At 35.6% G+C, this 26413-nt stretch overlaps 6 protein-coding genes across 10 annotated transcripts in view; 2 read left to right on the top strand and 4 right to left on the bottom strand.

Annotated features, from left to right (window-relative positions):
* LOC144473288 (uncharacterized) overlaps positions 1 to 7572 on the bottom strand; it is a 33194-nt gene extending 25622 nt beyond the window's left edge. For 3 of the 4 annotated variants that reach the window (XM_078187042.1, XM_078187070.1, XM_078187062.1), the window contains exons 1-5: positions 7363 to 7572; positions 3824 to 4164; positions 2994 to 3281; positions 2076 to 2427; positions 435 to 1657 (exon numbers count right to left, since the gene is read on the bottom strand). In XM_078187042.1, the coding sequence (XP_078043168.1) occupies positions 435 to 1657; positions 2076 to 2427; positions 2994 to 3281; positions 3824 to 4054 (2094 nt within the window). In that variant the 5' untranslated portion in view covers positions 4055 to 4164; positions 7363 to 7572. Of the gene's footprint in view, positions 1 to 434; positions 1658 to 2075; positions 2428 to 2993; positions 3282 to 3823; positions 4165 to 7149; positions 7269 to 7362 lie in introns of all 4 variants that reach the window. The other variant, XM_078187051.1, reaches the window with a different exon arrangement.
* Positions 7573 to 8628: 1056 nt separating this feature from the next.
* On the bottom strand, positions 8629 to 10966 carry Senju (UDP-galactose transporter senju). Its single transcript, XM_078188995.1, has 6 exons — positions 10736 to 10966; positions 10302 to 10416; positions 10183 to 10229; positions 9723 to 9862; positions 9496 to 9651; positions 8629 to 9417 (listed from the first exon to the last, which is right to left on the bottom strand). Exons 1-6 carry the CDS (start codon positions 10821 to 10823, stop codon positions 8962 to 8964), a joined length of 1002 nt encoding a protein of 333 aa, XP_078045121.1. The 5' UTR covers positions 10824 to 10966; the 3' UTR covers positions 8629 to 8961.
* A 2210-nt stretch (positions 10967 to 13176) lies between these two features.
* Positions 13177 to 17995, bottom strand: Tbc1d23 (TBC1 domain family member 23). The gene is made up of 10 exons (XM_078187981.1): positions 17834 to 17995; positions 16708 to 16939; positions 16042 to 16262; positions 15575 to 15779; positions 15268 to 15504; positions 14810 to 15185; positions 14530 to 14743; positions 14142 to 14453; positions 13938 to 14070; positions 13177 to 13837 (listed from the first exon to the last, which is right to left on the bottom strand). Exons 2-10 carry the CDS (start codon positions 16734 to 16736, stop codon positions 13564 to 13566), a joined length of 2001 nt encoding a protein of 666 aa, XP_078044107.1. The 5' UTR covers positions 16737 to 16939; positions 17834 to 17995; the 3' UTR covers positions 13177 to 13563.
* Positions 17996 to 18017: 22 nt separating this feature from the next.
* On the top strand, positions 18018 to 21925 carry Tom70 (translocase of outer membrane 70). Its single transcript, XM_078187994.1, has 8 exons — positions 18018 to 18442; positions 18530 to 18703; positions 18874 to 19081; positions 19156 to 19297; positions 19374 to 19725; positions 19808 to 20032; positions 20111 to 20331; positions 20424 to 21925. Exons 1-8 carry the CDS (start codon positions 18191 to 18193, stop codon positions 20590 to 20592), a joined length of 1743 nt encoding a protein of 580 aa, XP_078044120.1. The 5' UTR covers positions 18018 to 18190; the 3' UTR covers positions 20593 to 21925.
* Positions 21115 to 26379, bottom strand: Alg7 (Alg7 dolichyl-phosphate N-acetylglucosaminephosphotransferase). Its single transcript, XM_078188063.1, has 7 exons — positions 26046 to 26379; positions 25838 to 25952; positions 25301 to 25746; positions 22145 to 22333; positions 21994 to 22064; positions 21761 to 21924; positions 21115 to 21694 (listed from the first exon to the last, which is right to left on the bottom strand). The coding sequence occupies exons 1-7, from the start codon at positions 26213 to 26215 to the stop codon at positions 21629 to 21631; spliced, it is 1221 nt and encodes a 406-aa protein (XP_078044189.1). The 5' UTR covers positions 26216 to 26379; the 3' UTR covers positions 21115 to 21628.
* Mgat3 (beta-1,4-mannosyl-glycoprotein 4-beta-N-acetylglucosaminyltransferase) lies at positions 22681 to 25172 on the top strand. Of its 2 annotated transcripts, none has more exons than XM_078188042.1 (3): positions 22681 to 23070; positions 23346 to 23632; positions 23882 to 25172. In XM_078188042.1, exons 2-3 carry the CDS (start codon positions 23474 to 23476, stop codon positions 25007 to 25009), a joined length of 1287 nt encoding a protein of 428 aa, XP_078044168.1. In that variant the 5' UTR covers positions 22681 to 23070; positions 23346 to 23473; the 3' UTR covers positions 25010 to 25172. The 2 variants fall into 2 exon arrangements, with proteins under 2 accessions (XP_078044168.1, XP_078044176.1); XM_078188050.1 differs by having other exon boundaries at positions 22681 to 23104.
* Positions 26380 to 26413: the final 34 nt, after the last annotated feature.

The raw sequence follows: 26413 nt of genomic DNA, 5'->3' as shown, positions 1-26413 counted from the left end.
CTTATGAAAATAACCAGGCGATAAACAACTTTACGAAGCCTTATTTGAAATTGATCGCCGTGAGAATGTTTCTTATTGCAACAGCATTAACGCAGGTCTGTAAAATGCTTGGCAAAAAGGGAATTCAAACAGCAGAAAATTCTAATGATTATAAAGACCAATTCAAGTTGTCCATTATTTTTTTTTATATATTTCCAATAGTACTTTCTCCAGATCAACTGTAGATTGTGTAAAATCTTTTGACGTACTCAAGCTACTGTTTTCTCAACGTCAGCTTTATACTTTAGAAACTGTTGCCTATTAGCAGGATTTAAGAATCTTCACCCAAGTTTAATCACCAAAAGCTGTACAACCAGCTAATACCTTTGAACTGCTAGGTAAAAACAGGATCAAACTACGCCATGCTAGTGCTATTTGATTAAATGTTAGCTGACCTTGTTATGCAAATCCTCGAGCACTTCCCGCTCCACCAGGCCCAGTTCCTCCCAGCTAGGCTCTTCAGACACCCTCTCCAAATCGTCGATTCCTTGCACAGTGTTTCCACTTTTGTCACTGGCTTTATCGCCTTTCATCGATCGTTCATCATCAACAACCTCCTTCGCTGAACTGCTTTTCAACTTCATGTTATCCACAGATACAGCCACTTCATTGATAGAATCTCTGGCGCTAGGTAAACCATCATTACGATTGTGGCTTTCTTCGTGGTCTTCCACCGGAGACCCAAAGAACAAGTCCACCTTGGGATCTGCAACCTTTTCCGTTTCTTCGGCTGTCTTTTTTCGATCATTCTCAATCGTAGTATCTGCCAGATCCTGCCTCTTATCCCGCAGATTCTTCTCCTCCTTGACATCCTTTTTGTTCCGAACAGCGTCGTCAGGTCCCTGTGGAGTTTTCAGGCTCCTCGAAACCTCCGAGCCCAAAATTTCGTTTTGTTTCTCGTCTGAACTTATCCATTTGTTAACGACTAAATGACCTACTCCTGGTACACACTGGACAGCCTTCTCAGGCTCCTCCAACTTCATTCCTTTTGAAGGGCTCTCTTCAGCCTCGTACGACTCAAGTTCCTTCTTCTTCTTCGAGTCAGCAGGACTGCTGGTTCTAGCTAGTATGCTCTTCTTAGGGCTCAGCTGCGCATTGTGCGTGTAGACCTCTCTCTTGGGGCTGCTGGACATCGACCTAGTAGCCCTCTTAGGCTTCTCGGCGTTCCTCTGCGGGCTACAAGGCTGCGAAGAAGGTCTCTTCCGCGTCTTCGGCATTTTGGTCGCCGGTGAAACGGGAACCGGGATCCTAGTCTTCGGTGTCGCATCAATGGATTCCGTCTCATCGCTGTCCGGTGTCCTCAGCTTTACTATTTCACCTCCGAAGTGCACCCTTCTGGGCGTCTTCTTGCGATCCGGAGACGAGTCCTTGTTTTCTCCGTCGTTTCTGACATCCGTTCCACTTTCCTCGTCCTGCTCCTTCTCGCTGTCCTCTTTCTCTTCTAGAATGGTCATCGTGATCGCCGTCTCTTCGTTGAACTTGATCTCAGTTTCGAGCACCACTCGAGCAGCGGGCATTGCTCCGTTGTTCACCTCGTCCTCTTCTTCAACGATGCCAGAGGTATCGCTGTCGCTCTCCTCCCACTTCCGGTCCCGCTCCTTATCCGATTTCTCGATACCTTTATAAAAGTAGACTGTAATTAGAGACTATTAATTCAAGGATAACCGAATGTTATGTTTCAGTTTATGACTATACAGCCTTCTATTAGAACTACAGGGATGCGAGTGAAATTTTCAAAATTGTTGAATCATCACTTAAGCCTTGAAACATTGACTGTCAAGCAATTAAATAAAATAATAAAAATTGTCTAATTACAAGCCTTACTTCACTTTCTAGGACACATAATGGAATATATATAAAAATATTATAAAATACAGTAGAATATAATGGAAAATAATTGAGTATAATAGAATAGAAGAGAATAATGAAATATAATAGAATAGAATATAATAATAGAATAAATTTTAGTCCTAATGACTCAACAGTCTCCATGATTCATTCAAAGACACTTCCGAATACCAGTTCTAGTGTCTCACCATCAGCGTTCCTCCTCTGCGGCTTCTTGCTCGACCTAACGTTGTAAATCTTCGACAGGACCTCGATGTTCCTCTTCAGCTTGTTGTCGTAATCCTCCAAGTAGCTCTCGAACTCATCCACACCGACAGCGTCTCTGATCTTCATCAACGACTTCAGCACAGCTTCCTGATGCGGCACGTGGGCGAGCCTCGACGCTAAGACGATCGTCGCATCCTTGACAAGCTGAGTACTAGCGGAAGGACCATTCGAAGATGGGAATAGCAAAGACGGCACGCTCAGGATTACCCCTGTCGTGACGTTTGTCTGGAAGGAGTCCCGCGCCTCCGACCGGTTCAGCCCATCCTGAAGAATCTGCCGAGACAACGTGCACAACCCCCGATGCAATTGCGTTCCAGCGATCGATGGATCGGATAGTGGGGATAAGCGAAGTGCAAGGTCGCGGCGTGCCCGCGCATCAACATCAACGAATCAACGTGTTACGTCATGAGATCTTCAGACCCCGACTCTGTTGATCTCCGCAACGCCGTCTAAAAACCTTTCTACAATGTCTCACTATCGGTACTCGAAATATGACATAGGATACTGGAGCCAGCTACTGTCGGGTATTCAATTACTTTATCATATTTTTTAAGCACAATTTACTTTATATTTATCGAGTATGACATGTTAAATTTTTTATATTTAAATTCAATTCGTTAATTTATTTAAATTAAACACGTAAACGACGGAAATGAATGACAGAATATCTTAACGGAGCTACGTTCTGCGGGATACAAAGTGAGATGAATTTCGTCTATTTTATAGTCAATTGTTTTGCTTGATAATATTTTCAGAAGCTTTGGTCGCTATTCAACCTCCCAAGTTTTACCGTGATCAAAGTGGTTCACAAATCTTTGAAATCGAAATTGAATATTCACCCTTTTGATGGTGTTCTCGCGATCGCGACTGTGAACGAGAAAAACCCGCAGCGCGTCCAAGGCACCCTTTCGAACCGCCGGCGCCGGGTGGCCCAAATTATTGACCAGCTCCGGTACCACTGGTTGCATGACCTTGTCCACGGTGTCGGCATTCAAAGTCGGCAGCACGTCTATCAGCACGCGAACAGCGTGTTGACGCACCTCCCATTCTGGATCACGCAGTCTCTCCGAGATCTCCAGGAACGTGAGACGAGTGTCGACCTCGCTCGGGAATTTACGAGTACGCACCTGCATTCATGACAATCGAAACCAGACTTTTACTATCTTCCCATTCCATCAAAATTAATATCAAATATGTTGACACGTGATGTCCAGGCAACGACTTGAAGAGAATAGGATTTCTTGGAAATTTTTCATGAAAAAATTAATGAACGTCTTCTGAAGACGGGTGTTTTGTTGAATGATATATGTACTGGACAATTTGTAGTCGATAATTAATAATAAAACAACATTAACAATTATTGTGATTCTCCATTAATAAAGTGGAATCTGCTCCCACCTTGGTTCACTGATTATTAATAATGATATTTTCCAAAGAAACAGACCCTATCCCAGAAGCAATTACTCAACCATTCTTCACGATTCTGCAGTGAAAAACTTACTACAAGTAGTCCAATGTATGTGTACTAATTACTTAAAAAAAAATCCCTAACCATCGAGTTGTTTCAAATTGTTAGCTAGATGTGATTCTTCAGAGATTAAGGTTTAAAATGTCGCTGCTTTTGTTCCGCTATCAAGGTTGTAGCTTTGACAGAGCGTACGATACTGACCACGTGTTCCCAGAGAGGAGTGAGCTGTATAGGTTGTCCGTTCGGCGAGGTCAATGTCATCTTTCTTGAGTGACGGTGACGATGACTTCGACGGGTTGGAGTCTCGGGTGTCGAGCAGAAATCGAAGGGTGCCAACTGCGCAGAAAGGGCCGCGGGATCCTTCGGGGGCTGCAGAGGCCCCGGGTCCGTCGATCCTGTCATAGATGACGAGAACTCGAAGCACTCGGACATAACACTACCCTACGTCTCGTCCCTCGAGCACTGCAAGTTCTTCACCATCTTCTTCTTCAGAAACTGATTCCTTGATTCCGGATCGTTCATCGAGTCACGCGAGGACGGACCTGATCGACAGGATTCGTTACATATTTACGAGGCCGCGTTATCATCGCCTCTGACCGTTGCGATTACACTACAATTACATTCCTCGATTCTCGCAAGGCTGTAGTTGGGCGAATTTTGATTCAGAAATATCTAAATCGCTCACTTGATTACACAATTTTTGACAATTCAATGAAATAAATTACTGTTGAATTAGGAACAACAGAAAGACTAGAGTAAGTCTGTAAAGAATATCTTTAAAAATATGTTTTGTAGAATTGCTGAAGAAATAGTCCGCACTTCCGAGAGTTAATCGGCAAGAATTCGTTTTCATAACTTTAGGTTCTCAATTCAATCATTTTTAGATGTTGGATTTCGTTCTTCACATGTCACGAGCTTAATTATTCGCTACGGAATAGTAGTCCAATCAAAGCGCTCTGAGAGAGATAAACAGGCCCAGAGAATGGGTCAATATTGTCCTCGTATAACAAAACAACGCAGCTGATAGGATCACGAGAACTATAATTAGTCTTGCGAGTACAGGGAGTAAAAATAAGCCTCGTTCCAAGTGTTGCGAATCGATAGTGAAAATTAACAGCTACGATAGAGCACGCGGCTTAACTGAAAAGAAATTAGCGTGGAAATCACAGAGGAACGTTACATTGAAAACAAATAAGAGATAGATAAAAACTGAAACGAGCCTAACGACGGCGGAGCTAACGCACAAATGGTGAATTGACTCTTCAACCCCAGCGAGCAGGACAAACTCTGCGGCTCTAGATCGCCATGAGATATTAAGCCCGATTAAAATTGAATGATACCACTTGCTTTGCGGGAGACACGTCGCGAGGACGAGGCTGCTATATTCCAGGTAACCTGTAACGTTCGCTTCCGCCTTCTACAGTGATCGATCAGCGATATTTCCTCCGTTTCCGGCACATGCTGGCTTACGAATGTACGAAATGATTGACATTAGCGAGACTCTAACCAGTTAGCGACTGACGCACACACGGCTTCCGGTCCCGGTTGCAGAATCAATCACAGGCGGTCACGGAACATGCTTCGATATTCGTTTGCGAGATACGCGAGGGATGTCTCCCCCCGATGCAAATTTCAACGTCTGACAATTCGTGATGCATAGTTTACGAGAAAACGTCTCACTCCCCTGTCCAGTCCGACTCTTCCTGGACAGGTGTGTCCCTCTTGAATCAATGCTGATACAACGAAGATGAGTATAAATGGGATAAGCATTGATTGATGAAGTATTAGGACGTTTGCTGATTTATTAGAAATTGTAATTTTCCATTCGCTTTAGGTAACGTTTTATATTTAAGTTTTATGGCATCGTACTGTCGAAAGTACATATCGTTACTTATGCGATTAGTTTTCGAAATATGTGGAACGTACAATAACATGCATGGCGTCGAATAGGATAAAAAATAATAGACAAACCAATCATACAGATGCTGAAGTCGGTCCAAAAAGTGATCTTAAAACTCGTTTACAACAATGTTGGTGCAAGAAATGGAAATAAATGTGTTGGAATAGGATGGTGCAGTACTACTTCCCATTTTGACAAACTTTGATGGATTTATCTAGTGTAAACTAATTTTTGGATCGATTAAAATTGATATTGCTAACGCGCAAAGAACAGTTTCGTCGCTTTTGCAGTGATGATGACAAATTAGCAAATTCGTTTCTCCCTCTACCCCATACTCATTTTGCACTTACTCAGCCGAAATTAGACTACAGTGTTAGGATATATTTGAATGTGAAACCTCAGGATCCAGAAACGCCGATAGCAGGGTGCCTATTACCGTGCAAAATTCGAAGAAAATCGAGTGGCTTTTCAGGCTGACATTCACTGGTAATTTCGCTCGCGGTCCTCTCACGTGCAGGTTTCGTGAATCATGCGAGCCTATCATTGTCGATCGCGGCTCGATTCAATTAATTATACAGGCAACAAGCTCGCTGATCGCCGATTACCTGAAAATAGCGTCTCGATCTCCCATATGCATGTTTACACCTGACGCGAGTGACACTTTCGGAATGGACTCGTGATCGGGCACCGGGGGTAACTCGGCCGTGTAATTTTCATGTCGAATATTACGCGAGCGAACGGTCGCCTAATCCGGCCCTCGGCGGCCGATATTATTAAAAAAAAAAAAAAGAGGAGAAAAAGAAAGCGGAAGAGGAAAAAAAGGCTGGGAAAGAATCGAGGCGAAGTCGTGGAGTTTATCATCGGATCTCACGACACGAACCCCACATAAAAGTAGTACACACGAAAGGCGATTGCATAATCCAAAGAAAACGTGCGTGCGTCTGGAGACCCGGCTGGGGGAGAGGGTTTGTCCACCTGCGGGGCCGTGTAGGGTGAACACGTCCCTCCCTAACATATGGCGCGAAACATTTTCCCTCCTCGCGCTGTGCTTTTCCCCGAACTACATTTTCACGCATTGCGCTGCTAGCAATTATTTTGCTATTATCCAAAGTTAATTGCTGTACCAGCAGCCATTTCAATCATCGGCCAGAAATTTACTCCCAATCTAATCATTTTTCCCCGAACCATTTATTAAGCAACGAAATTTCACGTTGGTTGACTGAAAACAGTTGATACTACTACATGATTTCAAATTTTCAAATTGAACATCGAATTAATTTATTGAATTCGATCTCGAATCAATTACAGTCGATACCTTCAATCAGGCTAACTTTTCGCGGTCTTTTATTTTATCGGTTGTCACGTGGCCGTAATGCCGTTGCATACGTCACCATGGACTGCTCCAGTCGTTTAAATACGTCAAGAGAATATAAACACTAATACGCAGCTTCGTTACCTCGCATTCTATTCAAAATATAATTACGCATTCTATTACCAATTTATTAACAATTTACCTGCCAATAAGTACTTATTAATCTTTTATAAATCAAAGACAGATAATGCAAGATTTTCTAACGGATTATTTCGAAGCTATAACAATTATAACTTAAAACAATGGTTAACTTACTTGTCAATATACCACAGTCAATTTAAAAGGTTTATTTATAAGCCTTCGCTGTCCAAACTGTCTATGGCTACCAACAGCAATAAATATTGTTGGAGATGTCAAGATCGCAGAAGTACTAGCTAAGAAGCAAAATCTATCTTTGAACTGTTCGTTTATAGTGTAGTGCGCCACGGTTCTGTTCATTATAAACTGTAAAAATCGCAGCTGACTTACCCGATTGTCGTGCACAGGCGAGAATCAAAGAAGTTATATGTTGTAATAATGCATGTGTCACACTTGCTACACTGGTCACATTTATGAGCCGATCGATTCGATCACGAACATTTCTCGGTTCATCTGTAACAGTACACGTTCGATGACAGACAACGCGGTATCAAAGGGCAACGATCCCAACGCGAAATTCACGCGACCACTGTCGACATGTGACTGCCCAAGAGCCGGTTCACCGAGCAAGGTGGTTTTGCAGCCACTATCGACCACCCTCTCCCCTCTTCTCGAAAAACGGTTTCACATAGTTAATCGCTACCACACTACGCGGCGAGACAATAGCGAAAGCAATAGAGCACCCTCTGAATTTTTCGCCATTCAAATCCCTCCGATACAGAAAAAACTATTATTCACGTCATTTTCCAGCAATTATATATATGTATATATTTTAATACGCAGTTATAAATGCTTATTTATCCATTGAATAATCCTCACTTTTTTTATAATACTGTCCACGCTTTTACATAAAATCAAATATAATGGTAAACGGAAGATGGGGACTGTACTCACAGTTACAATACATTGTGGTATCCCGAAATATGACACTTTCCTTAAAATTTCAATAGAAATTGCATTTTATATTCAAATATGCAACTATAATATTCTAATTTTAAGGTTACTCAATCGAATCGAACATGTATAATGCAATGACAGTGACAAAAGTACTTTCACGTAAGGAGTTTTGGAAATTCAGTTACGAAATTTTATCCGTAAAAGGTAATTACATGGAAAATATAAACATCATTTTTCTACATCAATGACTGGTTAATGTGCTATTGATAAAAGTAATAAAGTGTAGTTTTCAACCCGGGCGCACATGCCAAAAATATTAACATATCATTGGTGCCGATGGTTCAAAATTTTCCCGCCAATTCACGTAGTGATAGATTGAACAACGAATGAACGAGTGTTTGACTGGTGCAGATAAAATAGGATAGATAAAACAAAATTTGTATGATTGATTATTCTAACGGTTTACCCGTATATACGAAAGATACATTATTTAAACAGAAAGTACCGTTTTCATGGACGGAATTACGGAAAATAAGAAATTTGGAAAAAAATTTGTAAAAGTTCAATAATCTAAATTTTTAATAATCTTTCATTATTATAACAATTGTGAACATTTATAGTAGAAGAAATAAAGTTTAATACTAGGCAATTAGTATGTAAATTTACATGTTTCATTAAACAGAAAAAAAACGCTGATGATTCAGGAAAAACTACATGTATATTTTTTGCAAGTACAATAGAAAACAATTTAAGTATGAGTGTGTGGCTTGTTTACAATTTTCTCGCACATAATATTTGCGTCTACTTATTATATGTAGATAATAAAATAATCCACTATATTTAGTAGACAATAAAGACAGAACTATCTTGCAGTCTGAATCTATAAACTTCAATTATGGTACATAACAAATCTTTCAAAATTAACAATAAATATTTACTAACAAAACAAATTCATTACATGTTCGTAACTTCGCATTTGAACAATAGAAGTTGAATGTACATAAATATATAATAATGAGAAATAGATAGAACTCATAACGGTAATATTTTCTTAACATTTTGAACTGGGTTCTGCGAATACAGAATTACCGCATAACTTACCATAATAATAGAAATCACTGTGTTTGGGTAAATAGGAATACTGAATATTAACCAACATAAAATTGCGGTAAATACCAGCTCTAATGCACTGGCGAATGTTTTTAGTATAGAGTTCAAGCTCTTCAGGAAAAAGCTAGTAATTATTCCGATTGATGTGTTATTCAACATAATTAACATAACTTTTGGTTGCAGCATTACACTAGGATGAATTTCACTAAACATATCTGATGGATTACTCTGTGAGATGTATAATACTATAAATACTACAAGATTACAAAAAATGCTGTCAATGTACATAAATATATTTTGTACGAAAATATTAATATTCGCCCCTTGTTCTTTTAACAAGTATTCATTGTATACTCCAGCCAGACAGGAGCAAATTGTCTGAAAATTTTTAAACGTTCATGTTAAACTTTACTAAATGCTATACATTACTATGCAGTAACTGTATACTGAACACACCTGTACAAATATAAGGAATATATTACTAGTTAGATTAATTTTGGCACTAAAAATGTTAACATTAAAATCCAGATCTATATGTTTTACCATACATCCCATGGTTAATATTATCAAGGATAACCATTGTTTCATTGATAATTTTTTATTAAAAATTACCTGTAAGAAACATTTTTTTTAGAAAAGATTTTAGCTCTGTTTTAAATCATATGAAAATCCTATTTTAGTACCTGGAAAATAATTCCAGTAAGGACAACACGAAATTGCAACAACACATAGTAAGTTGTTGGGTCAAATGCAGCCAAGTTAATGAATGCCAGATTATTGTACAGGCAGTACAAAAATGAAGGAATCATATACAATAGTAGCACTAAAACAAAAAATAATTATCCTAATAACAATCACTTTGTTCAATAAAAATTCAATGTTAAAGTCATTGGATCATTACAGAAATATAATTTTATACTTGCAAAAGCGAAATTGTTGATTTATCTTATCTGTTCCTTGGTTTGCTCAAGGTGTGTACACAAGTGCTATGTCTTAGACATCATTAGTGAATAACTAAAGCTACTTTTTTCTTTTAAGCGAATAACTCTGTATTATAGGCTAAAGGTTTCAATAAAATATAAGCCTAGAATAATTGAATCAGCTACTTTATAAATTTTACCTCCTGTGGAAATATTCATTTACCTCTTTTATTTCCTGTGACCTCTTGACAAAGACTTGTAACGCTATTACTAAAAATACAGTGATTCTATAACCTGGATCCACAGCTTGTTTGCTTCACAGAATATCATCATTTTACTTACTCTTTGCAGTATAATATTGTAGAGACGATCAATTTCATCACTTCAGTCATTAATACTACCATCACGATATTGTATTCATAGTTTCCATTTCTCTGTGACCAAGTTACGATAATACCTAAAATGAAATTAATTATTTAACAACATTGGTCATCTGTCGGAAATATACTTAGTTGATGATAATAAGAATAGTTAATATTACTGAGTAAAAAGTCATAACTGTCACTGATACGTTATCACGTGTGTGTACCATGCAAATCCGATGCCGGTAAAATTACATATCGCACTGATACCTTCAGATAATGAATTTTTACATTTGTTTCTTCTATCTCTCATTGTTCTTGTTATTTATTATACACAATTATTTACAAATAACAGTTACTTACTTTTTTTATTACGAAAAATAAAATTAAAGTACTTAACCATACAAACATTACCCTGGTTCACGAAAAGTGCCATATAAGAAACAAAAATGACAAGGCTCCATCTTCCTGGAAATAATTCCCCCCAATTTATAGATCCCATTGCAGACTGTAAACTTTTTTAATTAATATTATTATATTAATAATATTTGTATTCGTGAAATGTGGATCATCATGACATGACCGCTACTAATACCAATTAATACTGACATATGTACTTCCCTCACCGCATTGAATAGGTATAGTCGTATCTCGATTCAAGAGTTTAATAACTCCCCACTCAAGAACCTTTTTATCCCCACCATTCTACTGCGCATCTACCTTCACGCAGTTACTTTAGAAAGAGAAAAGGAGATAAACAATAGAGACAAAAAAGAGCGAACAGGTTCTATGTGAAAGTGCCACACGAACGAGAAACCGAGGCCGTTTCACTTTACTCTGCTTGCCATTTCACTCTTTTCGCGCATCCATACGCCTGGCGCTCCATTTGAAACACGCGATGCGATTTGACTTGTAATTTTCGCCAGCAGTATACCACTAACACTCATCGCGAATACGACTATGAATGCTATATCTTTCTAAAATGTTTTATATAGAAGCTAAGGTTATACGTATTTTTTAAATATAGTCATAAAAGAAAAACATTTTTTACATGTATTGTTTATTTTAGATACGGAAGCCTAAAATGAAGTCTTTATATATATATGTAACATACACAACGTAAGAAACTATCCATTTTATTGCAGAATAATTTTATTAAAGTCAATATATGTATCTAACAAAAATGTTTACATTGCAGTTATTACGAAAAATTAAATTATGCTGAAATTTTTAATTACAATGTATTGCGTAATGTATCTATATATCCGAAATAATTAAAATATTAGAAGAAGTAGAACAAAATTTTGCAATTTATATTTTAATAATTATAGTAGTTCAGAAGTATCTTGAATCTGTACTGATGTTTTTTAGAATGGCTATAGTTATATTTTATTTTTACAATTTCTTAAAAATACATATTATTTAAACGCATTACATAAAATTTATTTACATATACAACTGAAAACTTGTATTTAAGTGCTTTACAGTACTCTACAATTTATTTTTAGAATTCTATTAAGTTTCTTTAGTCATCGACTATCCCACCGTTTATGCTCGTCGATCATTGCGGAAGCACATAAATAGAAAATTTTCTATTTTTACATTGAATTCGTTATACATATTATTAAATATGATACAGACTGCTATTATTACAAGTATTAACAATGTTGGGTAGTATCTACAAGATTTAAGGTTTTGATAAGTTACTAAATATAGATATAACTATTATTAAATGATCTGAAACGTAGGATTACCGTAAGTGCATCTAAAAAATAATTCCATTTGTAATATAATAAAGAAGTTGTAGTTATGTAAAACTTTGCTTTGATAATTTATACAAAAATTAACAATTATTACAGATGGTATTGTCCCAAATTACAAAGAGATAAATTTATTTAATACATAGTGCTATGCTTCTATTAACTAATTCAAAGAGAATTATACCACATAATCCTCCGAACGTATATGTTGATAAAAGACAATCTGTTTCACGAATTTTACAGATATTTTGAAAAGTGGTAAATGGTAAACTTTAAAAATTCTTCGAAATATAATCAGGCAGTGTAATAGGTATGCCTGCAAAGTGATGATATCATTATCCTCCCCGTATATTTTGTACCATTTGTAAATATTGTATAAAGACAAGTATTGCAAGACTAGGTTCTATAAAATGCAATTATAACCATATATGTGTAATATTCTTTGAATTATATTAGATTAGGACCAATCATCAGTTCATCATAACGTATAGAGAATATACATCAATGTGTTTCAGAAATGCCGTACCAGCGTGAAATTTAAAGTTTTTTGAATTCAAGAAATTAATAAATTATTAATTTAATATTATGTATATGTATACAGACGTTGTATTACAAATCGTATTTGTACAATTTGAATTGCGAGAAGCTGATCACAAATCTCTGATGGACTTTATTTTCTTTTTCCGTTCTATAGATGAATGCTAGAAATTTGACAACTCTAGTCGTAGTACACTGCTCCATCTGCTCTAATATAAATTGTAAAATGTTTACTTGAATCATTTATTCAAGCATTGAAGCATTCTTACATGCATTAGAAATAAGTAGTCAATCCATTTCTTGCAAATCACTTTTCGCAGAGTAATCAACAATATCCTTATTCATGGCACATTACATTCATTCCTACATACTCATGTCGATGAATAATTTGCAAAGTCCATTACCTCTCCCATTCTTTTTTGCTAGTAAGGCCACCGTTTAGCCACTTGTGAAATAATAAATAAATTCAGAGAATCATCAACTTTCATTATGACGTTATTACAATAAAAAATGCAAAAAATGCTTTCCTATGGAAATCGTATGTTTTTCAGAGATTCGAAAAAGTGCATGAGAAATAGTACGTGGAAATTCTTGAAAATAATGACTTAGTACAATCACCAAAACCTTACAATCCAGTTGTAAATCATGTTTGGCCGCGTATTGTTATTAATGACACCGTATTAATCAGTTCTATATATGACACGCTCATGTTAAAATCTTCATCTACAAATTACAGACTTTCATTATTAAATACATATTAATGTGACACGTTGTATACGTAGTACCATTTAAGTAAGAACATCGTAATCGGTTAAACAAATAAAAAGAAGTATTTGTCGAATCTCACACTTATCTGTGACAACTTTTCTAAAATATATCGAATAATCTGTACATATCTATGGGTGTTGGATCAGCGTGCGCGATCGTTTATAAAACTCTTAAACATTAATTGGTGGTTTCCAATTGGTTTAGGATTTGGTGTGTGATCAATTTAGTAGCCTCGGTCGCGTTAGGAATTAGAAATTTGTCCATATCCGAGATGACCATGTCATTGTACTGCGTTGTACCATATTTGAATGTGATCAAATCCGAGTTTCGTTTTCTAGAAGTAATCTTAACAATACTCGTCAACGGACGCTTGACAATTACGTGCGCTGCACCTTTTCGTTCTGGTATTTCCCGGAGTACAATAAGGTGAGTGTCAGTAACCAAAAGTATACTGAAAAGAAAACATGCGTGAAACGTTAACAGAAAAATTATTGTTACACATTACGCCTAGTCGCGGTTCAATACATTTCTTAACTTGTTAAAACATTCACCTATCACAGAGATCTCTATTCACTTTCACTTCTTGGCATTTAAAGGAATGTAGCAATTTTGGATCCTTCATCCACTGTTGGATGGAGACTACTTCAACGGGTTCCTCGCTTTCGTGGTTAGTCATTACCATATCTGCAATATTATAATTTTGTTATTCCTGCAGATTAGAAGAATTTCGGTAGAAAAAAAAGAACGGTACTTACCTAATTCTTGGTCATCATCTATGCTAAATACAGGGGCGGTCTTTTTTTGCCGTTTAGTATACTCTGAATCTTTACCATTCCTACTTTCCACATTGTTATGAACACTTGCTGATGGATTCACGATATAATCGAACAACTTTCCCTTCACTTTTTTTATCTTCCCGAAAAAGTAGGAATTGTTATTCTTCACCTTGGCAGGACTCGTTTCATTAGAATTTGTTTCGGACATGTTAGCATTACATACTAAACAATGCTGCGAATTGTGATCGACAAGACTAGAAACGACTTCGTCGCCAAAGTACTCATGTATGGCTAAAACGGTGTAACATAGCATAGCAGAATTAAATTTCCTCCAGCATTCTTGAACAGTGCAATTACTTTTTTTTACCTTGGTATCCTGATGTGACCATACTGACGTATTGTGTATGCTTCTGCAAGAAGGATGCGACTACCATATGCGTATAGCGATCCTCTTCTTGCCTTCCACTTCCCAAAAAACAAAGATGTTCGCCACCAGCTTGCGACCCAACAGCTAATGCTTGCCGTTGTGCCTGCAATAATCCTTGTACCGCTGTGGCGAATGCAGCTGGCTCTTGTAGCATCTAAAATGCAATCCTTGGATTTTAATAAAATTTGAATCCACAAATGAAATACTAAAAAGACCGTACCAAATTACAATCTAAGTGAAACGCTGTTGGCAGATGTCCTGCATTGTACTGCTCAGCAGGTCTGCAATCCACTAGGAAAAATCTGACTGACTCAACAGATGTGTTAGGTACGGACGGACTTTCAATAGAGTTCTCGACTAACTCTTGAGCTGACACAGGTAAGCACAACGCGTGTGATATATATTTTCCATCGAAAGCCTCACCGAACAAAACAGGATATAAATCCTGTTTGAACGAGGCTGGTGTTTTCATCGCGTAATATTGCGCCAATGAACAAAAGTCTGTCACATCTTCCGCTTCTAGAGCACAAGGCATAGCAGCTATTGCATCTATAATATTCTGTTTATCGTTGTCTTTCATACTTAAAATTTGCTCCCTACACAGAACAGTAAACTAAATGTTATAACAGTATTTGAGTTTTAAGTAATGTACGCACCTACATGTTTTGCAGACCTTACCTAGCATTTATTACCATAATAAGTGAAAGAAATAACATGAAGAATGGATCAGCTTGCATGAAATATAAATCCCACATGGTACAAACAGCTGGTAATGAACACACACCAGCAAATAAAGTAGTTACCCATCCTTTTGTGTATTGATCCGGAGACACTCTTTTTGTGTCTAAGAAAGAACATAGTTCTGGTTCATGATAAAGCAAAAGCAATCTTAATACAGAACTGTAGGTTTCTCCTCTGAAAGTGCATAAATAGAGTAGTTGCATTCATTGTTATTTGAGGCTAATTATCTTATCAGATACTGTACCTAGGAATATAAATATCTATTATTGTCGAAAATAAATTATATGTTGAGCTACGAGGAAGTTTTAAAGCTATTAAAGGACCCAATAGTTCCAGCCATCCATTGCCTCTCATATACTGTTTCCCTTTGCTTTTGCAATAAAATGTTAAAATGGACTCTAAATCAGAAACGACTGATACTTTATCCTCATCATCATTTCCTAACTTTGCTGCAATAAAAATATTACAATTAAACACATATTTGTGGGGTATTGTAATGACAATGTAGACTTTTGAGCAACTTTACATCTGTATCTACATTATATCAACATTACTCAACACAATATGTGTAATATTTCGAAGTAATCTAAGACATATGATTTCAAATGATGTGTGTGAATAAGATAAGGCTGATCCAATTCTACATAAGATAAGAGTCATATCTATATCTTTATAAGTTTTGTTTCGTTGAATCATAAGGTTCTAACTTACCAACCAGTTGCTGACAATCATCACGAATTAAATTTTGTTCTGGTAAATCAAAAACTTCATTGAAATGACTTAATTGATTGCCTCGATCAGTCACATCCAAACAAGCTTGCCATACGTCTGGCCTTAAATTCGTAGGAACTGCTTGCCCCTTGCAAATTGCATATATATCGGATGCTGATGGTGCCACAGTATCTAACAATGCTGCTTCCAGCTCTAAAACCCTGAAGTATTATAATTTAATACATGTAACAAATTTATTGAATCCAATGTACAGTTTTAGCAATTACATTGTAACTTCTATATAAAATCTATGTACGAGAATTAAATGAATAGTTGTATATAAAAGAAACGAACTAAATAGAATACTACTAGATTTTACATCAGTTCCATATAACTTTTAATCAACAGGAAAGATAACTCATAAAATAGGTAAAACGTAGAAATTACGCATAGTAATATGTAGATTTGATTATTTTTAGTTCTTTAATGTTTTCAAGTATTCACAGAAAGTTGACACTGAAATCGTATTGTATAATCACAAATCTGTGCTATAAAAATCATGTCAATTTGTTAGAACAATGCGACAATTGTTGAAACTACAAGTACAATGAAGAAATAGAGTAGCAGCATTTTAAAAATACGACAAAACTTTTCGAATTAGCTCACCAGGTGTTTTCATCCTCTTGTAGTGCCATTTTGGTAAACGTCACACTCTTATCGAGATGTGTATCAAATAACGAATGTTACATGTAAGTTATGATTTCTTATAGCGAAACAAATCTTCCAAATCACTTAGCATTCTTCGTGGAATATCGTCGTTCTCATGACATTTCTCGTACCACGCATTCACTTCGAAGTTCGTTGATCTATAGATATGGCCTGAGACAAAACTCTGCTCCTGTTGACAGACCGTTGCCATCTTTTTAGAGAAAGTTTCGTGCATGCGCGAAAAGAACGCGCGAATATCAGACGGTCAAACCATATATTTCATTAACACTTTCGTGTCGATGGAAGCTATAAACGCATTTGTGCTAAATAAATAACACTAAGCGAAATTATTTAATGCTAAATGATTGTGTAATATCGACATTCTCAGGGTCATGGAAACCCTTTATTCCAATAATGTTCCAGACAGAAAATAGAAAAATATAACTAATTATAAATAAAATATTACAATTGGCGAGAAGTATTTGATCGAATAAATTGAAAAATGTAGTATATAAAGATATAATCATATATAAAACCAAAGTATTTAAAAATTTGAAAAAAATCATTACATTATATGAATTATCATTATTTATCAAAATAAGGAATGATAGAAGATATTATTTTATTTGATAACGTGCAAATAAACTTATGCACGATTATTTCAATATAATAACTTGCCGAATAACGTAATATTTGTTTTCAAAATACATTATTTGAATAATGTTCAAACTTGATTAAGTCACAAAGTGACACGCACAATGCCTATTGAGCATGCGCTGTAATCTTTAATATTCATCTTTAAATTCAGATGCGCATGCGTATATAACATTTGTACGCTATGTATCTTTAGTACAAATGTATCTTTAGAACCACGACAATTTTGATTATTGAAATATAAATACATACATACATATGTGCATATATAATTCGTCACAAACCTGTAAGAGCATTCATTTAAATAAAAATAACAGTCTGCAAAAAACGAACATTGCTAATGTTTGTACTAGCGTTAAAAAATTCATGATCAAAGGTTTCGACAAAAGTTTCGCCTCTATTATAATTTTGTTTCCAACGTTGCACTTACACATATGAATATGCATAGGCATTATACAAGAGATGTGCACGAAAACAAACTTAAATGTGTGGGTACCACGAATCGTTCACATGACACGTGACCGCCAATGTCGATAAACGTGATAAGCGCTAATTCACGTGGCGGTGGAAATTCGTACTAAACTTGTTCACTTGATCGGAGGATGTTAGAGACGTTCATCCTGTTCAATCCTAAGTGTAACCGTAGTGTGATCTTTTTTCTCATTGCATGATCGTTCGACTTCATGTTGGTGCCTACTGGCTTTTTTCGTGTCGGATTGATTCCGAGAAAAACTGTGAAAGAAAGGTAACTTGTCACGCCAACGGACATTAAAGGACTGATAGTAAAATGACTGGTGCAAGTAGCGCTGGCAGCGTGACCGGCGGTCTACTACCAAGATGGCAACTTGCATTAGCCGTTGGTGCCCCGGTTGCTCTGGGTCTCGGTTATATGTATTATAAGAATAGTAATAAGCCGTCATCGAAATCGAACCGTGGTAAACCGAGCAGCAGCTCGAAGGAAAATGGCACGCCAGCTGCCGATAAACAAATCTCAATTGACGCTGATTATCCACCGATAAGTACTAGCGAGGCATCTGAGGTTAGAAATATTGTTATCGTAATTACATATCTTATTCTATTGTTTGCGTTGTACGCTATTATACTATCTGAACGTATTGTACTGTAGACACCATTGGAAAAAGCTCAAAGATTTAAGGTGGAAGGAAATCGTTACTTTAAGATAGGAAAATATGATGAGGCGATTGTCCAATACAATAAGGCAATTCAAATATGCCCAAGTGAGAATACCGAAGAGCTTGCTACATTTTACCAAAATAGGGCGGCAGCTTATGAACATCTGGTAACAATATCGTCACAATTTTTGAAATTTATATCATTCAGACTTAATACAACCAATGAAATAACAAATAATTTACCATGAAATGTTGTGATAATATCACCTATTATTTTATAAATCACTTCCTTATGTTTTTTATGTCCAAGCCTGTTATCAATTAACATGTATTACAGAAAAAGTACACTGCTGTAAAAGCAGATTGTACAAAAGCCTTAGAATTAAAACCAAGGTATACAAAAGCTTTATATCGTAGAGCAAAGGCATTGGAACACTACAATGATTTAGAATCTGCTTTAGAAGATGTCACAGCTGCCTGTATTTTAGAAAACTTTACCAATCAAGTAACATTGGAAATGGCAGACAGGGTTTTGAAACAATTAGGTATGATTTATTGTTCATAAAAGAAAATGCAAACTTGCTGGTATAAGTATTAATTGCAAACTTTTCTTTCACAGGTAAACAACATGCTGCGGAACATATGGCAAACAAAGAATATATTATGCCTAGTAAACAGATAATAAGAAATTATATGAACAATTTTCATAGTGATCCTGTTTTTGCACTGCTAAAAAATAGTGGCAATAGTGATGTATCACCGTATGTAGTTTGGTTATTAAAGCATTATTATTAGTTCTCACTATTATTACATACATCATCTGTGACCAATGTTTAGGGGTTTTGCAAAGATTTTGGAATGTATGAAGAACGAACAATATGATGATATAATACCACTTTGTACTGAAGCACTTGGAAATACTGAATCAGACACATTGCCTCACAAAATGGAAGTGTTACTTTTAAGGGCCACATTTTATCTGTTGTTATTACAACACGAACACGCCAAAGAAGATTTTGTTGCTATTATAGACGATGAGAAAGTTCCAAAAAATATAAAAGTGAATGCTTTAGTAAAACGAGCTACTTTGTATATGCATTTAGAAGAACCAGACAAATGTATGGAAGATTTTGAATCTGCCATAAAACTTGATCCTAACTGTGGTGATATTTATTTGCATAGAGGACAGGTAAATATTGATTTTTGCTAATCCTATAACGAATCTGTTTTCTAAAAACAAGAAATTTTGATAAATCATGACGTGGTTACAGGTAAACTTAATTTTGGAAAAAATATTTGAAGCTAAAGAAGACTTCAAGAAAGTTGTAGATCTCAATCCCGATTTTCCAATAGCATTTGTGCATAAATGTTTTACGGACTTTCAGTATGGTATACTTACAAGAGATGCAGAAATATCGGGAGACGTCATAAAAAGTTTCGAAATTGCTATCGAAAAATTCCCAGATTTTGCTGACTGTTATTTCTTTTATGCTCAGGTATAAATCCATTCCTTACTGCAGGATATTTAAACATTGTAGCTGTAAATGTAATATACTATTCTTCTTCAAATGTAGATATTGTCAGAAACGCAAAACTATCAAAAAGCAGATTTATACTTAGATAAAGCATTCGAGAAAGATCCAAGTAATGCTTCAGCCTATGTACGGAAAGGTTTGTTACAATTGCAGTGGAATGGAGATGTTAATAAGGCCATTGAATACATTAATAAAGCATTGGAATTAGATAATAAATGTGAACTTGCGTATGAGACTCTAGCAACGATTGAAGTTCAAAGGTGAGTTGATATCATCATGTACAGTGTACATGTTAATCGAGAATTATTACATTTGTCTATTATTTATCTATAAAATTTTGATTGTTTTATAGAGGAAATTTGGAAAGAGCGCTTAAACTAATCGATGAAGCTGTGGCACTGGCTCGTACAGCCATGGAACACACACACATTTTCAGTCTACGAGATTCCGTAAAAACGCAGCTCGCGCTAAAAGATAAACTAGGCATAGGTCTAATGATGAATACACCGAGCGTTTCATAAGCTTTCACAGTGTCTTAGTATTGAATCTGAAAACTTTAAATAAGTAAAAATATACATGGTTACCAGACCTACAGATTAAAGCTATACCATGTATGATATGATCCACAAATGTAATTTTATGAAAAATTTTAAAGACATGTTGTATTGTTATAGAAATTGTTCTCACAGTTACAGCCACACGAATATGCATTTATCGCTTAATTAATCTATCAAATCACCCCTTCTGGAGGAGACAATTATGGTACACATTATTGACTGATTATTTCCGTTAATGAAGCATTTCAGAATATCCTATTTATACGTAATCTTTTTTTTATTGTTCTCAAAGATCACAATTGTAAAATTCCTATGTACATTGTGCATTATTTGTTTGTGTTGTGAACTCTCGTGTTAAATATATTTAAATCATATAAGGACGCTCACAATTCTTTGCAATATTTAAGAAAGTATGCACATAATATATATTTCATGCGTACATAACACTAATAAGAAGAAAAACGGACTGCAAAACAACTTTAGCAATTTACTTATAATTTATAACAGTTTATTGACAATTGTAACTGTGAGTCTGATATTGTATTTTATATTACTTTGTATATAATGCATATAAAACATTTTTAATAGAACTATGTAAAGTTCATGCATATACATACATACATACACGTATTTATATACATTTAGATATCAATGTTATTATTGTATTATTTTTAAAATGACATAAATTTTATTTTGTTATATTACAATTTTATTCTCGCTATATTACAATATTTATCACTATTGGCCAACATTACTTAAAAACTGAAAAGGAACATATATATTTTTCCTGAGTAAAAGTACAGTACTATTTACATTTACTTGTACTGATTTATGAAATGTACAATTATATAAACGATAGATGCGAAGCATTGAAAGTACGTGTGTATTTAAAAATTTTTATACAAAAGTAAATCCGTACAAAAACATATCATTTCACTGTGAAATGATAATGTAATTATACAGAATGCTGCATATGCCTCGATTTATAATATGTTCCTTTTCATATGTCGTAAAAAATCGAAGCGAGAGGATATCTTATAACAAATGCTAATAAACTGCTAAAAACCTGCAATATTAATGTTTTTTTTTAATAACATATACAACTTATGAGATTATCAATATTGAGCCTTACCTGAATTAACAATAAAATCATTGTAAGAGTAGACTCCTTAAGTGGGCCAGCTTTGATTAATACAAAGTTGATTAAAGTGAAGTTGTTACAAGTAATAATAGCTTTTTTATCTTCTTCCCATTTCACTAAATGTAGTTTCGTAAATATCCACATTACAATTTTACCTAAAGATTACAAATTAATTTTTCATTAAAGTAAATACAAAATACTTTGAAATAATTCTATTTTCATACCAATAAAGCCAATCTCATTTTTATTGAATACAGTATTGCTAGGCTCCAACTTATCTATTTCTTTATTGTATCTGTGAACAAGTGTAAAGCTGTAAAGAATCTTCCTTTTTTTTATCAGTAAAGGGACTATTGATTGAAAAAAAAAACATACTTTGGTAATCTATGTCTAGGGCACGGTATAATATGGAATAACTGTGGCACACTGTACAGAAAATTAATAATTTGCGGAATGAAAAACAACAAAGTTGTTTTGCTAAAATGCCCAATAATGCCGACAACGGCAAATGTCATTCCAGACAAATAACAAAATGTGTCCCCTACGAATACTTCTGCCGGGCACCTTGAACAGAGACAAACGTGATTTCATATTGTAAATATTTTAGAATCTATCTGTAAAGTCTTAAGCTTACTTGGAACATGGTAATCCTTAATAGAAATGATCAATTTTATCACATTAAAATTTGTAATTGATTCGATTTCTTACAACTTAGTCAATTATACACAGATGCAAAATCATTTAAAATAATAATAATAAATTAAATTAAGCCTTTTATGTGACCCTTTTAATGCCACTTTGTTCAAATCGCGTTTCGGTAACATTTTATTTGAAATGTTTTCTAGTAGAATGGGTATGAGTTAAGAGTTACAACGGCTAATTCGCAGGGATCACGTCAAGTGACTCACCCTGTAGATGCTCATAATGAATGAGTTAGCGAGGTTTTCAGACGCTTGCGCCTTAAGAGATGTCGCGATCGCGCTTGTCGACGGGATTCGACGAAAGAAGTTGCGTGGGAGAGCATTCGGGCGTGGTTTTTCAACTGGTCGCGCTGCCGTTGGGAGGAGGTTCGACAAGGTAGATTTGGGTAGAACGGCGGGACCTCTTCAAACGAAAGACTCGCCGCCCTGATCTCGGAAAATATGTGGCGTTATGAGAAAACCGATTCAACGATCAGAAGAGCATCGCAGATTGGCTAGAATACATTGTACAGAGTTGTTAAAGTGCGATCGGGGCCTTTTAAGAATTAAATGGCACGTCGGGGAGCGGTGACGTCACGATTTAAACGTCACGAACCAAAGGTATTCACCTCGCCGTTATTCTTCAGGCTATATTGTGAGTTTCTACACGAATTATGCGATCTTTGCATTCGCGACACTGTTGAACACCGAAACTTTCAAATAATACGAGAAAGAATATATTTCACTGTCACGTGAACTTATCTAATTTTCACGTAGCGAATATGATTTCAACAATGTAAAGATTTATAATAATTCATATGTTTTGTTTCACGTATTTTTAAAATTATTGTAAATGCATTGCCAGAGTTATTGAAATACTTTCTTTTTCCTTTCAGACAAGTACATCGACTACACACATGCTTCCAGCTAGATTCCTTTAGTAATAGAGATTTTCTTTTCAAAATAAAAATTTCATGGTACAGAAGATGCGTAACTGATAAATTTGAGCAAGGAAGGTAGTGAGATGCAGCCCCGCCTAGATGGGAAACTGGCCTTGCTTTATACATTGTTAGTCTTGCAAGTTCTTATTGTTATGATTTATGTTGCCACTACTCCACCTTCTGAACTAACAGTGTCAACAACGCATACTTCTGTTACATTTGTGAAATTCGATGAGCCACAGGTGAGATTCAAGGTACATTCTATTATTAGTTGTAAGTAGCAGTTTACTTCTGGTAGACATTTTTTGAAGACATGTAGAACTCAATATGTATTGCATCATAATTTTGTAATTTATGTTATTTAAAGGCTGCACAGAACTAGGTTATTAAATCAATGAATGATTGTTATTAAAAGAAAGTATAAGTGACTTTTGAACTTTAGAACAATATTCTCTTAAAGTTTTTAATATATGTAAATAAAACTTTTATAGGAAGCTCATGTGCAACAGACCAATCGTAAAAAGTTTCCAATCTACCAGACAATCAATGGGGAGGTTGTGCTTCAAGATGTCAAGACTTACACTCTGTTCGATGTATACAATCATACAGTTTGTTGGAAATATGGAGTAGATAATCAGAAGATGAAAAGTAGTGAAGACTTTCAAAAATGTGTTTGCACTCAAGGATGGCATGGTTCGGATTGTGGCCAGCCAGAAGTTGTCTGGAGAGCAATAATGGCATCGAAGCAAAACGTTAAGCTAAAACACCGTAGAACAGCTAGGCGTATCATTCATACGTTTTTTCTGAACAAATACAATTCAGCGATCGCGGAGGTGATAGTAGAAGAATTATACAATGTAGTAGATCTTTTTGTAATCTGTGATTTCAGTAATGCAGAGGATAATTTTCACCATAAGCTACTCAAAGGATTATTGCAGCAGCAACAGAAGAAAATTTTATATATTAATGTAGCGTCGAAGGTACACAAGCCGCTAAGGGTAGTATCCAAATACATTTGGGAGAAAATAAAGACTGTAGTACGAAATTTAAGAGACGATGATATTTATGTAACGACTGAATCAGAACAAGTACTAAACTCTAGGGCATTAATGTTCCTCAAGGTATACAACGGTTGGCCGCAACCGATCGGTTTTAGATTAAGATGGTCAGTTTATGGATTCTTCTGGCAACACCCACTTAAAACAACGATAACGGTTGGTGCGTGTACGATCGGATTGATGCGAGAAGCTTATCAATCCAATCCCATCATGCTGCAACAACTGGAAGGAGACTTGAGCGAGAGAGATAGTCTAGGCCTAGTAATAGGAGACTTGAATCATTATGGAGGATGGTATTGTTATCTCTGCCAGGCACCAGCAAACATTATAACTAGCCTGCATAACAAAGTGAAATCCAATGAGATTCAATTAGAAAAAACTATTGATGTACCATTCATCGAGGACCTAATAGGAAGTGGATTGTGGTTAGATGGAAAAACTAATCTCCTAAGAGTCTCCAAATCTCGGGACCTCTATTTTGCGCCTGAAACAATACTTAATAATACATGGAAATATGACTGGCTAGTAGAGAATTTTTATGCTAAATTAGACTATTACTGACATACTGGTCGCACCCGACTGTGATATTAACTCATACTCAATACTCAGTGTAAACTATATGATACTGTACTGAATTTATATACTAAAGTAATATGTTGATTATGAATTATAAATATTAAATGATTTATACATATAAGTTATACAGAAATAAAAAAAAGCTGAAGTTGTCCTTCTTTAATCTAATCCCTCATATTTTAACATTTCATGAATTTCTGGAATTTTGTAACTTCAATGATTTATAAACAATGCCAATATTGATGCATTAATTTATCTATCTTACATACAACTTACCAATTAAATTTTAGTAAACCCAATGATGTAGCTGTATACGGAAGCATGAAATACAATGAGAACTGATGTGCTTTCCAAAGATCTCCTGACAGCTCGATGATATTAAAAATGAGTATGCTTATTGAGATCACCAAGCTTTGTCCAACTTCTAAACCATTTATGCCAGCTAATATGTTTATGGCATTTGTACAGAATACTGCTAGCATTCCCATATATAAATAGTAAAGTATCCATAAGTCCACTGAGAAACCAAACCAAGGCCTTAAGGGTTTGGGCACAATGATTAGTGTAGAATTAAAATTAATGTAATAGACCATTAATAGTGGCAGTGAAGCAATGGTTGGCAATAACAGTTTATGTCGCCAACGAAGATCCAGAACATCATCAGCAAAACCCAAAAGTAGCATACAACAAATTGAAAGTAGAGCAGCTAAAAATTCCATGAACTGTAATTGAAATTTGCACAGGAGAATGTTTGTAAATTTCTTGGTAAATATGACAATTCTCAAAGTCTTGGAAATTTTTGTTTTTCCATACCTCGTTATGGGGAAAGTTTACATCAATGAATATATAATCTGTAAATGGTACAGGGATAAACAGAAATAGTGTTATAAGAAACACGCACCCACTAACAACACCCAACGCCTCCGGCCTATAAAAGAATGTTTAATGTACAAATTACCTGCGTCCGTAGAAGAAACTAGTGTCACATGTAAACGTCATCCGTCATCAAAATTTGACTTACACTTTTTTGCCGGTACACTTGTTCATGTCAATCCCGTGTAGGTTAGCTTTGATAAACATGTTTTTTATCCGCGGTATTAAGCGTACAGTCAAAAAATACGCGACACAGGACATCGCGAAATTAATTAATAAAGGGAAACAACGTTTCCAAGCATCGTCATTATGCTTCATGTCAGAGAATTTTGGAAAGAACGGTCCAAAAAACACAGCAGAACATATGTACAAAATAGTCGATCAACGTGGTTGACAACAAATATGCAAATTTTCCTCCGTAACGTCTCGTATTTCTCGAGACCTCCATAGCGTCACATTTCTACTCCCGCCAACTTACCATTCAAATTCGCGAGATCAGAGAGAAGATAACATTCG

This window comes from Augochlora pura, chromosome 2, assembly GCF_028453695.1.
Source record: "Augochlora pura isolate Apur16 chromosome 2, APUR_v2.2.1, whole genome shotgun sequence".
In the NCBI taxonomy this organism is placed as follows: Eukaryota; Metazoa; Arthropoda; class Insecta; order Hymenoptera; family Halictidae; genus Augochlora; species Augochlora pura.
This window is presented reverse-complemented; position numbering and strand designations above follow the sequence as displayed.